Genomic DNA, 16,194 nt, shown 5'->3' on the forward strand with positions numbered 1-16,194 from the left:
TATATATATATATATATATAGTGTATATCTAAATATAAAATACACAATTCATAACTACATGTAAATTATTCAAAACAGTATATTCATGAAAAATCGATTAGCTATAATTACGATTTAAAACTAAATGTGCACCGAGAATGTTTATTTACAATTTAAAAAAAATATCATTATTTCAGCGATGTAAAGTTAAACTCGAAATTATTAGAGCCTTCTAGAACACAAACGATGTTTCAATACAACAGAAAAAAACACATCAACACATCATTTCGCTAACGATTTCTCAGTGGCAATAAAAACAGGATAGTCTTATTGCGTCACACTACGCACGTAGATGACTCGTCACGTAGACGACGATCACTCGTCACGATTCTATTCTCAGAGGATTTTACACCTTTGCTAGGAGCGTAAAGGAAAGACGAAAAAACAAAACTCTGACTCGGATTCACATGTCACATCCGGAGAAACACGAGGCTCTCGCTGCAATTTCAAGCTTGCAGATCGCACGGGATCCGTCACTTTTGAAAGAAACGGCGGAGAAGGAGAAGCGGCGTCTGGGGAAGGCACGCCGATCCCGGAGCGAGATCAACGGATTGCATGGCGGTTGACTCTGTCGTACTTTCTCCTTCATTCGCACGAGCTTCGTGATGATTTCTAGCGGAAGCTGGACGACGACGCGTGGCGTGGACAAAGACGACGGAAATGTGCACCGTACGCGAGGATGACTCGCGGGGGAGAACGGGTGAACGAGAGAGCGGGGCGCGGGCGAGTTCTCTACGATCGTACAGGTCGATCAAAGCGAGCGCTCCCGAGAAACTTACTTACTTACTTACTTTCGCAGAACGCGAGTTGGCCGTCGAGCGTAATTCGTACGACGATGAGATCAGGCGTGCGCGGCACACGGTACGAAACGTTTCGGCGACCGCGAGCGACTTGGAGAAACTGGTAGTTGTACGCGACGAAAAGGTTAGTAAAATGGCGTCATATCAACGAGCGCCGCACTGTCCGTGCTTCCAACACGTTCCCAGTGATGCCACCCTTTGTCATAGCGACCGTGCCGCGGCTCGCCCTGAGAGCTGCTGTGCCGCGTGCGGAGGTTAAGCCCGAATCCAATGGGCGATACTGATTCCACGGTCACGAGATTGCTGCTGGCTGCTGCTGGCTGCTGCTGACGATGACGTGACGTCCGCTCCGCTGTAGACTCGGATACGTATACGAGCAGCGACGGGGAGAGAACAGAGCCTGTGCTGACGCGGAATGACAACGAATGCGAATGCCGCTCGCTCCAGTCACCAGTGCTCAGGGCCGTCGTACCATGATACGGTGACATCTCTCGCGGACGCACACGCGTACATCCAACGTGGTGCCCGCGATACCCCCCATCCCTTGATCCCTTACTCCGGTAATGACACGCGACCGGTAAACACGACCGGCGAGCGATCAGCGAACCGGCAGCGCGACGGCGACTCGAAACTCAAAACCGTCGAACGTAAATTCTCTGATCAACGAAACTCTTGATATCTTTCGGTACTTTGTTCGCGCGCGAACAGCCCTGTTTATAAATGTGCCAATAAACGCGTCTCTAGTATTGTCCAGATGGATTTTGTATGGCCGCAAAGAGAAACGTATCATTTAACTACTTTAGTCACTAAACCAGTGCCTAGAATTTTTCATTGGATAATCATTAAGCGCATTCAGCGGACTCAACAGTTAAGTTAGCGCTCGCTGTTATTGATGTATTCTTTTAGCTCAGCCAATCAGAATTTTAGATCTAGTATCCTCTCGTATGAATGCTCCGTCTATCCTATAAGTCTATGGCTCAATGAGCTCTTTCGTCTGATTGGCATATTCCACTAGATTCCTAAAATATAGACCAATCAAATAAAAGAGCTCAATGAGCTCTTGCATCTAATTGGTGTATTTCGTTAGAACTAAAAATATAGACCAAACGGATACAAAAAGCTCGCTGAGTGGCGAGCTCTCAGTGAGTGGTCGTAGTACTGAATACCATTGGCTGTGTTCAGCGAACTCGACAGTTGAGTGAGCGTTCGCTGCTATTGATGTACTCTACCACATCTAAAATGCTGATTGGATGATCTAAAAGAATACACCAATAACAGCGAGTGCTCACTTAACTGTTGAGTTCGCTGAACGCAGCTTTTGTGTCTACGACACTCTGATTCCGACCTAAAACCATATGTCCGCGATGCTAAAAATCGGTCCGAGACCTCGGATGAAGAGAGAATTGACCAATTGCATTCTGGAACCCATTGGAAAAAAAAATGTTGCAACCTTTCTGTGACTGGCTGTATGCTTGTTAACAATTCTGATTAGCCAGTGGGCGTGATCGTGCGCACGAACATACCCTTATTTTTAAGACTGTATCAAGGTAATTTTCACGAGCTGCTCTAACCGGCTGTTTCAGCGACATAAAGGAGATCCTCGTGAAAATTTACCTTAAGGCATCTTTGGGTCTTGCGCACAATAAAAGGAATAAGAAATTAGAAATAAAGAATAAATGATTTCAACCTATCAGAAGTCGTGTATTCCGATGTATCCGATTTCTGATAGGTTAAAATCGTTTAATCTTTATTCCTAATTCCTTATTCCTTCTATTGTGCGCAGGGCCTAAAGGTGCCTTTTCATACCGACATTCAACGCTCATTTTCGGCGTCAAAATAAGTCACGTGATAGAAATTGACGAATATCAAGCGTCCATTGTGATCACGTGATCCTTTTGTCGCTGAAACAGCCAGTTAGAGCAGCTCGTGAAAATGTACCTTGAAGGTACCTTAGAACGATACACGGGGATACTCGGATGATATTTCCGAACTCAGCACTATTGTGTTCGCGGAGTTATGGAATGCAGCCAATTTCAGAGATATCATAGGGAAGTTGCATGACCGCGTCTAGAGTCGAGATCAGTCGAGATACACGTCATGCAATATTTCACATTTACGAACATACCCTAGAGTGTATATACGGATAGAATGTGTGCGAGTGCGTCGACGCGTATCACGTTATCTCGCTCTTCGTATCTCGTGTATATCACGTTTGTTGATGCTACTCGCCTCTCTCGCGATTCTTTTACGGGCGGCAAAAGCAAGACACGCCGGCGTCTCGGCAGGAGGTTCATCACATACGCGAACGACGTTAAACGGGCTCGTGATTACGCGTCTTAGGAAATCTCTAGGGGCAGAATCGCGGAGGGTCTCTGTGCCTGTGCGCGACACACGAACGGTCGGACGTTGTCATTTGAAAACGGAAGCCATCTTGTGGCCGAGGCTCCCATATCACACGGGGAATAATAGTTCCACAGCTATTTGTTCCGATAAATTGCTTTGTATCTCACCAAATACGTCTAGACTATGCATGAACCATTTTATCACACGTTCACATAGCCATGGCTGCGACAAGAAAGTTGCAAGGTGAGGAGAAAGTGTTACCAGCGTGTTTACATTTGGATATATCGCTCGTTCCTGTCGCTTGCCGCGGTCGCCGCTGCATCGGACTGGACGAGACGTCCGGGTCGTCGCGTGCTCTCTCACCCTTTGTCACCGGTCTCCCGCGATTCCGCCATCGAGGCGCTTTTGCGAATCGCGCCAAGTCGCCCCGCCGACTCGGCGCGATCACGAACGGCACGATTCCCGGCATACAACATATCGCGAGGCGCCAATCCAGCGTCATAGCCCAAATGGCTGTAACGGCTTACAATGACGCGGACGACCTGGACGGCTTCATGGACTCTATTTCGCTTTGTCTCACTTACCTCCTACAGTCGCGATGGGTCTTCTATCGTGCGGAACATGACGGCTTTTTAATTTGTCAGCATAACCTTTAAAGATTTTAAACTTCAACTTTTTTAATTAATTACAATAGTGCGAGCCGTACGCTGTGTACCTTGAAACCTGTTTCACCATACTTAAGCCTGTCCTTTGTCATTACACTGGATTGCACTAAAACTTCCTATTCCTTTGACTTTCGCCAAACTTCATGTATCTGTTTCTTTTACGTACAGTGCATACTAGTTCAATTACAAAGAACAGATTTCTTACTACAAGTTATTTATGTTTTTAGATGTAGAATGTGAGGGAGGATCCCGTTTGCCTACAATTCCGATTGCACACACCACTCATATCAGCTGGTGCCTAATAATTTTTCACTGCTTTACCAATGAGAATATTTTATTTTTAAATTGGCCAATTAGTGACGCATGTGTGCAACATGCAATGTGTGCAATCGGAGCTTTCCCTTGAATGTATATACTTTGGCTGCATTCTGTTATTCACTGCGAGCACTACAAATCTACAGTTCATATTATTATATACTATATATTTTCAATACTTGTTGGATGCTTTCCATTTGGTAAGACAAATCGACACAAGTATCAATTTATCTTTCTTAACATTCAGTCAAGAAAGATAGAATGATGCTTGTGTTGACTTGTCTCAGCAAATAGAAAGAACTTTTAGTAAATACATAACAAAACTTATGTCCAATTTCTTCAATTCCAGATAAGTTGTGGATAATCTTATCCAGGAGATATCTCTTGAATAAAGTTATCTAGAGATGAAGAAATTGGGCATTAGTCTTTGTTTTCTTTTTTCATCATCCATCAAACATAGTTTATCAAGGAACCATCTATAGAATGTCCCTTGAAAGTATATATGTGCTATGTGAAGATTTTGTTCTCATATATATATATATAATTTTTTTTTCTAAAAATTGTGATACAAATATAAATGTGGAATTTATACGAATCATTATTTATAGTTTTTATTTTATGTGAAGAATAAATTAATTAATTATAATATTAAGTGAAATTTCTATTTGTCACTTTTGGCAAAAAAAAAACAAATTAATTTAAACTTTGGAAATAATTTATACAATTTATTTATGAATCAAAATAAGCATTGAGAAATGAAGAAAGCTGATAAATAAATTTGGTATTTTTTGTATTAAAATCTATTCTATTTTAAATAACTTTTAAGTGAAATTAAGCAGTTTATATCAAGGGCCTAAATATAAAATAATGTAATAATTCATGTATGTGTTGTATTATTTCAGGTGAAATAGATCGGTGCCTTAAAAAAGTAACGGAAGGTGTGGAAACCTTTGAAGATATTTGGCAAAAAGTTCATAATGCCACGAACAGCAATCAGAAAGAAAAGTACGAGGCTGATCTCAAAAAGGAAATCAAGAAACTTCAAAGGTTACGCGATCAAATTAAGAGCTGGATCGCATCGGGTGAAATAAAGGATAAGAGTACGCTTCTGGACTATCGGAAGTTGATTGAGACTGTTAGTATATTTGCACGTAACATGTATTTCTAACGATCGAGTTAGAACAAAATACATTAGAATAAATAAATTGTAAGTAAATTATATAGTAAATGTTTTTATGCTTTATAGCAAATGGAAAGATTTAAAGTTGTAGAAAGAGAGACAAAAACAAAAGCTTATTCTAAAGAAGGTTTAGGCGCTGCTCAGAAATTGGACCCAGCTCAGAAGGAGAAAGATGAGGTTACTAATTGGCTTGCCAATTCCATAGATGCTCTCAATCTACAGGTACCAATCTTCGTATTGATAATGTCTTGGATAAATTTTGATAATGATTGAATATAAGTTGTTGTAACATGTTTATCATTATTTTTAATGTAGATGGATACATTTGAATCGGAAATAGAATCTTTACAAGCGGGAAAGAAGAAAAGGATAGACAAAGATAAGCAAGATAGGGTGGATGAATTGAAGGCAAAGCTCGACAAACACCGCTACCATATCCGTAAATTGGAGACATTATTACGTATGCTTGATAATATGTCTGTCGAAGTCAATACAGTAAGCGTTTTCAGATTGGCATAATATGAAGCGATCATATAACGAGTTATATTAGATAATTATATTAATTTCTCTATGAAATTCTTAACAGATCAAGAGGATAAAGGACGATGTTGAGTATTATATCGAATCTTCGCAAGATCCCGATTTTGAGGAAAACGAATATATTTACGATGATATTATCGGCCTTGATGAAGTTGAGTTGTCAGGAGTTGGCATCCCCTCATCAGCAACAACAGATAGTAACAACAGCAATGAAACCGGAGGAACGCCAACTTCAACTAATTCCTGTACTTCGCCTATACCATCGCCGTCGTTGAGCTCCACTATGCATAACCATTCGAGCGATAGTTCTACAGATAATGACAAGAAAACCAAGGTGTGGGTCCTTTCATTCTCCATTTTTATTCGAGAAAGTCGAAAAGGGGATCGATACCTCATTTTCGAAGGAATCAAGCCATACAGAATTGAGAAGTACAGATCGATAAGCCTTGTCGAGATCTACTTGATATGGGTATATGGAGCATCGCTTTCAATGTCTTTGATTTCAGCCTGTGAAACCAACAGCAGTCAGGCCGCTACTGAATACGCAAGCGAGCATTCCAACCACGGGAAGCACTGCCACCATAAAATCGAACATGTTATCGAGCAGCACTCCAAGCAAAACCATTCCCATGACACCTAGCCATAGCTCGCCTAGTTCTACGAGCAATCACATTGCCACGACTAATGCCGGCAATTTCGCCACCGTAGCTGCCTCGCACAGCAATTCGCAAGCCATCCATTCTACCTCCAACAAAACATCTAGTAAGACATTTCATTTTTTTCTTACACGACTAACGATTCATGTTCGTGGAACGTTCTGAAAGATCAATTAGTGCTTTCGTACATATTTCTTAATAGATAATATTAAATCTCTTTTTTTTTGTAGCTCACAACAGTGAGAATAATATCTTATCATCATCATCTACGTCCAGTGTTACGTCGAATGTGCCGCAAACGATTGCGCAACAGCACAATAATAATCCGGCACCGGCACAGACGACGCACGTACTGCATAGTCAACAGAGTCAGAATCACAATAGTGAAACGGAAATGACTACACCGATACCGCCATCTTCGTCGCCGCAGTCGTCGGTCAGCAGTAGATCCTCGCCGATGCCCGCAAACTCCTGCTCGCCAGCACCGTCCACTGCCAATGGTCTCATCCCTAAGCTTCCTGATGGAAGCATGTCCTCTTTAAAATCCATTGCCCAACAAGTAATTGTCCGAGCAGGTCTCGAGATACCACCTTCCGAGCCGAATAGAAACATCTTTGACAGTGCCAAGACGAGCAACAGTAGCAACAACAATGCCACGTCGGAAGCACACATTCCTCCGCTGCTTGGGGTCGCGCCCTTGGGGCCTGTACCATTACAGAAGGAGCACCAGTTGCAGTTCCAAATGATGGAAGCCGCCTACTATCATATGCCGCATCCGTCTGACTCGGAAAGATTACGTTCGTATTTGCCGAGAAATACATGCACCACGCCACCTTATTATCAGCAGGTACATTTCTTTAGTCCGATACTAAAGCAGTGGCTGTATTAAACAGAAAAAGCAGCTTTGCAACTGTTGTAAAATTCTTTAATATGATTGGTTTTGCTCTTAGTTCCTCACTGGATTTAAATGTACAAACCAATCATTGAAGAATTTTACAACAGTTGCAAAGCTGCTTTTTCTGCTGAACGCAGCCATTAATTCGCTCTTTGCGTAGCAAACAACTACGTGGCTGCTAATGCACACATGTGCTCCGTTTAGGTTCAGCTTCCTCATTCGGATACTGTGGAGTTCTTCCAACGCCTTTCTACGGAAACTTTGTTCTTCATATTTTATTATATGGAGGGATCTAAGGGGCAGTATTTAGCAGCAAAGGCTTTGAAGAAACAAAGTTGGAGGTTTCACACCAAGTATATGATGTGGTTCCAGAGGCATGAGGAACCGAAAATTATTAACGAGGAATACGAGCAGGTTAGTGCATCTTTTTCTAACTCAATTTTTGTGGGGAAAATGGATAATTATAAGGACTCGTCTACAAATCGTCTAAAACGAGTAATTTAAAGGAATTATCAAGGGATGAGATAGGAATAAGCTAATCATTTGATAGCACATCATCTTAGATATGTTTAATGACATTCTATAAGAATCGCTTGCGTTTCAGGGAACGTACATCTATTTTGACTACGAAAAATGGGGGCAGAGGAAAAAAGAAGGATTTACTTTTGAATACAAGTACTTAGAGGACAGAGATCTGAACTAACAGTTCTGTTGCTCGTTGAGTCTTCGAAATACGCCGTTTCTGTACCGGTATTGTGTTATCTGAACTTTAGAAGATAATTCTGTTCGGTATAAAATCGGTAGAGTCCAACATAAGAGAAAAAAAAATCAATTTATAAAAAGAACAAATTTGTGCATAGAAAGCAATGAAAGCATTTCATTATATTTCGATGTTGCGATGACAAAATCTTTCTTAATCCTTTTGTTTTGATGAAGGATAGATCAAACGAAAAAAAAAGAATGAAAAAAGATACAAGCAGAAAGATTGTATGGGAAATAATTATTGTAAATGATACCAAGGAAGCAAAGAGGGAGATTGGAGAGACAATGAAGAAAGAAGCATTGCAGAAACACATGGAATGATTCAGTATGCTGTGTGATAACGGGAAGAATGAAAGAAGAGAGCGTGAGAGAGGGAGAGAAAGGATGATATACTTGCTGGCGACTGACTCTGTAATACCAGTACAAACATGCGTGCGGCCCGTCTGCTGTCTGGCGGAGGGCGCTCATGCTATGGTACGTCTTAATGTTAGATTATAAGTAGCCTTTTTGTATAAAGTGTATCGAGGTATAAAACCCTTAAATTGAATTAATGTACAGAATGTGTAGAAATAGTGAATAATAATATTATGGAATATATTTTATTTCTCATTTGAATGAAACCTAAGTTGTTTCGATTTTTGTTGACGCACTAGCACTCATCTCAACCTATGTTTGGAAAACATTCCATCCATCGTGATTAGAATCCGCTTTTGAAATAGGTTACTTATATGCGTTCTAACGATTGATAAGGCCGGGGCTCGTCGTCGAAGTTTGAGATTGTACGCGTATTGTTAACAGTAGCGTGATAGGCTAAGCTTTTCATGCTACAGACTTTGCAAGATAGATATTTCCTGGGATTATTATACTTTATAAGCATTTCAACTTTACTAATTCGTCGAGTGACGTCAATCGCTGTCAATATGCATGTGCATATCTGTTCAATCGAGAATCGCAAAGAGGAGTCATACTATGCGAATTTATTTATTATAAACTCAGTATTACCGCAGTAATGTTAACGTATCGTAAATGCATTAATATCTGAATAAATTGCTGATACTATGAAACGTAATTATAAAACAAGATCAAGTACGTCGTAATTGTTCCATAATTGTTTCGAAAAACAGAAAAGAAAAAATATCTATTAGTATATCCAGTGTTATACTAACACGTTACAGAAACGTAACAATTGTTATTATTTTTTAATATTAAAATATTTTGTACATATAATATTTACAATTCTTTAATTGTATTAGACATGTTGACCATGTTATAAGAATAGTATCAGCATTTAAAATAAATAATTTCGCACAGAATCGTCACATCATAACGACTCCTTTTTATGAATGCGTTATTCATTATCACAAGAACCTTCGACAACGAGATTAAATATACATCCCCTTTCCCTAGTAATAAAAATTAAGTTGAGATTCTCATACAATTATTTAACGGGATAGAAATGAAATTTCATTATTGAATAAAGCGTAGCGTATACATGTACTCTAAGCAGATACTCTTGTTGCAGAGAGATTTCGGCAATCGATATTATTTGCATGACGGAATCGCACGATCACGCTTTTTTCAAATTTATTTTAATTTATCGAAGAGATTTTAAACATTATACATATGTAAAAGAGAACAGCGGTAAATACATCGCGGCAAATGTTTACGAGATTTACAGCATACGATTATAAGAATTTTTTTAACTCTTTGCGGCATAGTGACATACCCATATGTTATCTTTCACTATCAGTTTTTGCAATTTTTACAAATTTTTTACATATTTTTTTACGTTTTTTACTTTTTTGTAATACATGAATCTCCTGTAAGGTTTCACATCTTGATCTCCTCAAAAATCTCCCAAGTATCAAGTTTTGTTGAAATTGGGCTGATAGAAAACTGTATGCCGCAAAGGGTTGACACATTAAGTCCCAGAAGATCTCTATGCGATTTTCTATTTTAAATCCTGTTATACATCGGGCTTTAATTAAAAAATTTTTAGATCCTAATTGATATTTAAACAAAAGAATTGCTTTTTTCGATAATCTACTTAATAATAGGATGAAATGTCTGAGAAAAAAAGATATAAAAGTTGAAAGAAGTAAACTCCATGCTTTTTTACTGATAGGTAAATTCGACAAATGCCCAATTTCTTCACCTCTAGATAACTTTATCCAAGAGATATTTCCCAGAATACAATGGAGATATCTCCTGGATAAGGTTATCTGCAACTTATTTGGAAGTGAAAAAATTGGGCATAATAAATGATTTCATCTAGCTTTTTTAGAACATATCGATATAATTATTACAGGTCACTCAAATAATAATTATATCGATTTATTGTAATAAAAAAGGTAGACGAAATCATTTATTAGTTGAATATTTATCAGTAAAAAGTCAGGAATCATTTATATTTTTTATTTCCATTTTCATATCTTTTTTTAACATCCTATCCCATTGCCGATTTTCTAAAAAGCAACTCTTTTTATATCTAAATACCAACTGTCTAAAAATGCTGAATAAAATCTAAGTTACAAAATTTTAAAACAGTAAGATTCTCTTAAGACTTAACGATTAATCTGGGCACGAGATCGGCCGCGATTCCAACCACGTCCAAAACTTTGTTTGGTGCTGACGATTTTATTGAGTACTTGCTTGCACATAAAATGTGTTTGTTAACCAGCTTGCATCAAATTGATAACCGAATTAAATGCGTGATGGATATCACAGTTAAAAATTGCAGCATTTTTAATTAATGCTTTTTGCAAGAACAAAACGACAATGATAAAATATCGAAAAATATTCTCCAAGCACGTTTATATTTGTTGATCAGCGCGATATGTGATTATATGCGCCGCTAAGCGGTTTCAAACGATCACGAAAAATAACGAGGATCTGTTGCCACTTTATACAATTAATAATCTCCTAGCGATTAGAGGATGCATCGTAGTTGTAAATTCGAAGAAATACTTACCGTGTTTCTTGTACCGTATTTTGTACTACAAAAACTTGTACAATGGATTACTGATTTTCTATAGAAGTTTGATGAAAACAAATCAATTATCGATTTTACAGTAGTGTAAAAGCTGTACATAACGATCGTTATAACACTTTTCTGCTGTAGGGACGAACGTGCTTTCCTTTGTCTGCATTTCTTCTTGTAAACGGGATTTCTGCTTATGTGATAACACTCAAATAGAAGCGTGCAAGAGAAAGAAGACCTCCGTTTGTTATATAATAACAAATTTTGTCTTCGATGCTTCGAATTAATTTTCCCTAACGCATTCACTGCAAATGATGAAGAAATTGTGATTTTACTTAATAATATATTTTATTGTGATTATTTGAGTGATATTTAAATACCATACTGCTTTGTGCAAAGACTTCAAGTCGTTAAAATACAGTACTAATTTCTTCAGTATAACAATGTTTACCTTATTGCTTGAGTTAATTATATTTCAAGTCTTACAGGAGCACAAGTTTCCGTCCCATCATTCATCCGCTAATCCAGTCAAGCTTGCGCTACTAGACTATGCACGATTCCTAATTCTTGATTCGTAGTTTTCGTTATTCGTATGATATTCGCGAACGTGAATGGGCAAATTTGTCGAATTTGTTGCTTATCAAACTTCAATTCACCAATGGAGTGGGTTTTACAAGCTCAAAAGACATAAATTATCACGAAAATCGGTTCATATTAATTTGTGCACAATACTACTCTATACATTAAGATTCATATTTGCCTTAGTATTCTAAGATAGCTGATTAGAGTAATCAATGTAATCGATTGGAAAATCGATTAGATTTACTATGCTGAATTTTCCATTATGGCAATAATCGACTTTTCATAATGTGATTTAAGTGATAGCTGATCGCATACTTACAGTGTGCTTATAGAAAATATAAAAGAATATTTATGTTATTATAAAATTCAAGGACTAAAAATTATAAAAATCGAAAATTACCATTGAAATATAAGAAATTATAAATTACCGTGTGAAAGCTTACATTTACGAATAACGGAAACCATAAATAATAACTGTGAATCATGCATATTCTGATGTTAATTTTAGAATGACATGAATTTAGAATCTCTAATATATAAAAATATACAATATATGAAAGAATACATGATTTATGAAAAAAAAAATTTCTTAATTTGCAAATGAGGTGTGCACGGTCGTTGAATTTTTGTTCTCTATTATATATTATCGAATAAAATTTTGAACTTATTAAATCTTATGTGCAGTTATGCGATCTATATTTTGCTACAATCGTACAATTCATATTAGCGTAACTTAAGTTTAGCTCGCAACATACGAAGCATGTAAACTTTATCATGTAATATCCTTCGATATGTGTGATAGTGAAATATCAACTTCTACTGAAACACTGCGAGTCCAGCCGGTTAATATTAAAATATTCGTAACAAAGTTCTAATAATACTCCAGTAGTACGGAAGTCATTTTCAAAGAACGAGTCGTAAAAAAAAATTTTATTACATCCAAATTAATTCCAATTAATATTAACAATCATCTTATAAATATCTAGTGTCCTTATTTTCTTTTACTTTTTACTTTCATTCTTTTCCTCACTCCAATAAACTGTTCTGTATCGTCATCGTCATCGCCACCGCGTTTTTTCCGTTTGCCTAACTTTTTGTTATCTTCGATGTTTTTCATGTCCTAGAATGTTACAATAACATTTATATGTAATTGTCTATGTCTGTTATCAAATCGTACATTGTAAAATTGTTTTTACCATTTTTACTATTCGCTGCGCTTCGCTTACTCTCTCTTGCAGCAACATTACTTCTTCCTCTTCCGTAGGAAATAATGGCAATTTTTTCGATATCAACTGTTCTATTCGTTGATACAATTCCACGTCGTACTGTGTAACAAATGTGATGGAACGGCCTGATCGACCTGCACGTGCAGTTCGACCTACTCTGTGTATATAATCCTTACTGTGTGTAGGGATATCAAAATTGATGACTATATCTACATGTGGAATATCAAGACCTCTACAAGAATAATGCAAAAATGATTAAAAATTTAATTTTAATACAAGACATTTCAATATAATATCTCTTCTGATTCAATTATGAACTAACCTGCTAGCAACATCCGTTGAAATTAAAATAGACCTGTTTTTTGCTTTAAATTTCGTAAGTGCGGCAATTCTCTTATTCTGCGTCATTTGTCCATGCAAAGGAACCGCCGTGAATCCCAAGTTTCGTAACAATAGAGCAGTCCTTACTGTGTTGTTACAGGTTCCGCAAAATATCATGAAACTATTACCCGCCAGTTCATTCAAGATATGTACAAGATATACATCCTGCAACGATCGTTTTATATACAACTATTTTGGTAAATATTTTACAAATATATTATATATGATAATTGATATTTTATTTTACGACTTAATAATTACGTCATTTATATTTCGTACCTTGAATTTCACAGGAATAAATATGTAATATTGTTGCAGTTTTTCTACAGTCTGATATTTGGTGGACACTTCAACTTTTACAGGATTTCGTAAGGATGCACGTTGTAACTTCTGGACTTTCTTAGTCATCGTTGCTGAAAATAATAACGTTCTTCTTTCCCGTGGTATTACTCTGAGAATTTTATCAACCTCTACCTCGAAATCCATGTTCAAGATACGATCTGCCTCGTCCATCACCTTGCGAATAAACAAGTAATAAAAGACTCAGAATTAATGTGATAACTATCAAAATAAATCCGAGTCTGCTATATATAGTTTATATAATTACCAGAAACTTTAATTGTCGTAAATTAAAGCCTTTTGTATTCTCCAAGTGGTCGACTAATCTACCAGGTGTAGCAATGATGATATGAGGTTTTTTCTCCAGTATCATTCCCTGCGCATGCATGTCCATCCCGCCTACTAGCACTACAGTTTTTACGCCAATACTGGAACCTAAAATAATTGTAATGTGAAATAAAACAAAGTATTTAACAGACAAAATGAGCAGTTTTTACCTAATGCATCAAATTGCTCTGAGATTTGAAATGCCAATTCTCTTGTAGGTGTTAGTACCAGTGCAAAGTATCTCTGAGGATTCTCTAATAATGCTTGTAGTATAGGTAATGCAAAAGCAGCAGTTTTTCCCGATCCAGTCTCTGCTAATCCAATCACATCCTTGCCTATCAGTAGAAAATGGTTGTTACTATTTTTTTAGAACTTGATTATAATTAAATCATTGTTTAAATTACCTTGAAGCGTCAAAGGGATAGCTTCTTGTTGAATTCTGGTAGGTTCCTTCCATTTTAAATCTAAACATGTTTTGCAGAGTGTATCCACAAGTCCCTGTAATAATGGTTATTTTTTTGTTAATTGTTTTAAAATGTACTACCAAAAAATTCATAAAAATGTTACAATTTATATTTTTATAAGTTATTTTAATTATATAATATAGCTTAATAGTAAATAAACATTATATGAAATGCATTTCTTTTATGCTAAATATTATTCATACATTTTGCTTGTTCATTATAAAATTTAAAGATTTGTTTGTTATAATGTATTTGATTCATATATACACTTTTTAAAAACTTTTTCAACCATCAGTAATTTTTATAAAATTGACGAATTATGTGCCTGAAGAGGTATCGTATTCCAGAGTGCTTGAATATATATGCTTTTTCTCTATCTCTCTCTTGCTCTCTCCCCACTTTCCTTCTTCCTTCCATATCTCTCTCTATATATCTCTTATTGCTAATTCAATATATTTAAAAAATAATTGTTATTATATATTTCCTCTTTTGCCCTTTCTTTAATTTCTTAATTACTCTGATAAATTAAAAATTCCTAAGACATTAAAATTTATGGTAATAAAATGTAAAAAATTGTTGGTATTCATGAAGTGATATAAAATGACGACACAGTCAAACACATCATTTAATGTGTATGATTGTGTCGACTTGTGCTATAGTTGGAAAGCATACTGTGTTACATATGATTTGTTTGCATTGCGTGCTTCAACGTGCTCTAATAGAACTTACAGTGTCGTCTATGTATGTTGCTAGAAAGTACCTTTTAGAAAGCAGTAATTTAATGTAAATAATCGATTTGTTACTATTCTTACACTTTATAAATATCTTTCTTATAATTTCATAATTATAGAATGCCACAGAAGAGAACTAGGATTCATAACTTGTTTTGGAGAAACAGTATAAACATACATATTATAATTTACTACCTCAATAATCTTTCATACAAATTTTCATAGATACTAACCAGGTACTAACAATGTGCGCAATTTTGAGGTTATAATTGATATCACTGTGTTGAATACTTACCAAATCTTTCCACGTGATTTTTTCGACGTTATTTTCATCTTTAGTATCTTCGACTGATTTTTCTAAATTTTCCATATTTTCATAAATTGAAACTATGTCCAACACAAATAGTTAAATCATAAATTGGCAGCGTTCCAAGATTTCCAAAATCCAGATCACAGTCACGTTTTATAATTTTCCATTTGCTTCCATTTTTCCATTTGCTTCTACTCACTTCCACCGTGTATCTAGCGATTATATCTAGAGTCCTATATATAGAGAGAAGCGACATTGATGTCCGAGTTTCTGATTGGTAGTCTGATATGTATTCTGATTGGATATCCCCTCCTAAAGCCTTGTGTCCACGATGCTAGAAATCGGTCCGAGATCTCGGATGAAGAAAGCATTGACCAATCGCAATGGTCATGTGATCAAATTGTTCAAATGTGATTTGTTAATTTTTTCTCTGTCCGAGATCTCGGACCGATTTCTAGCATCGTGGACAGAAGGCTTAAGTGAAGCATCCATGTTGTGACCGCAGCTGACTACATGTAGAGTCCTAGATTTATCAGAGAGGCGCAACCTGTGTTATGCATTCTGATTCGCTATTGCAATCTAACCAATTGTGTGACTTGGCAGCTATTTATAGTACTAGTGACATATTTCTATTTCATTTTATCCTATACATTCTATCT

The 16,194-nt window shown here is 36.7% G+C and overlaps 3 protein-coding genes across 4 annotated transcripts in view; 1 reads left to right on the forward strand and 2 right to left on the reverse strand.

Annotated features, from left to right (window-relative positions):
* Nucleotides 1-1,110, reverse strand: part of MESR4 (misexpression suppressor of ras 4) — a 7,324-nt gene extending 6,214 nt beyond the window's left edge. Inside the window, exon 1 of the mRNA XM_018515226.1 lies at nucleotides 831-1,110. The gene's annotated coding sequence lies outside the window, so the exon portion shown is untranslated. The remainder of the gene's footprint in view (nucleotides 1-830) is intronic.
* A 2,290-nt stretch (nucleotides 1,111-3,400) lies between these two features.
* Nucleotides 3,401-12,105, forward strand: Not3 (CCR4-associated factor Not3). Of its 2 annotated transcripts, XR_001940357.1 has the most exons (10): nucleotides 3,401-3,425; nucleotides 5,065-5,297; nucleotides 5,409-5,564; nucleotides 5,658-5,837; nucleotides 5,929-6,216; nucleotides 6,389-6,644; nucleotides 6,769-7,385; nucleotides 7,638-7,847; nucleotides 8,038-8,669; nucleotides 11,317-12,105. XR_001940357.1 is itself a non-coding variant. In XM_018515227.1 (9 exons), the coding sequence occupies exons 1-9, from the start codon at nucleotides 3,401-3,403 to the stop codon at nucleotides 8,134-8,136; spliced, it is 2,064 nt and encodes a 687-aa protein (XP_018370729.1). In that variant the 3' UTR covers nucleotides 8,137-9,319. The 2 variants fall into 2 exon arrangements, 1 of the variants encoding a protein (XP_018370729.1); XM_018515227.1 differs by lacking the exon at nucleotides 11,317-12,105 and having other exon boundaries at nucleotides 8,038-9,319.
* A 643-nt stretch (nucleotides 12,106-12,748) lies between these two features.
* Nucleotides 12,749-15,728, reverse strand: pths (probable ATP-dependent RNA helicase DDX47). Its single transcript, XM_018515082.1, has 8 exons — nucleotides 15,521-15,728; nucleotides 14,435-14,528; nucleotides 14,201-14,365; nucleotides 13,972-14,138; nucleotides 13,644-13,880; nucleotides 13,306-13,529; nucleotides 12,954-13,215; nucleotides 12,749-12,877 (listed from the first exon to the last, which is right to left on the reverse strand). Exons 1-8 carry the CDS (start codon nucleotides 15,593-15,595, stop codon nucleotides 12,749-12,751), a joined length of 1,353 nt encoding a protein of 450 aa, XP_018370584.1. The 5' UTR covers nucleotides 15,596-15,728.
* Nucleotides 15,729-16,194: the final 466 nt, after the last annotated feature.

The sequence above is a fragment of the Trachymyrmex cornetzi genome, unplaced genomic scaffold, assembly GCF_001594075.2.
Source record: "Trachymyrmex cornetzi isolate Tcor2-1 unplaced genomic scaffold, Tcor1.1 scaffold57, whole genome shotgun sequence".
In the NCBI taxonomy this organism is placed as follows: Eukaryota; Metazoa; Arthropoda; class Insecta; order Hymenoptera; family Formicidae; genus Trachymyrmex; species Trachymyrmex cornetzi.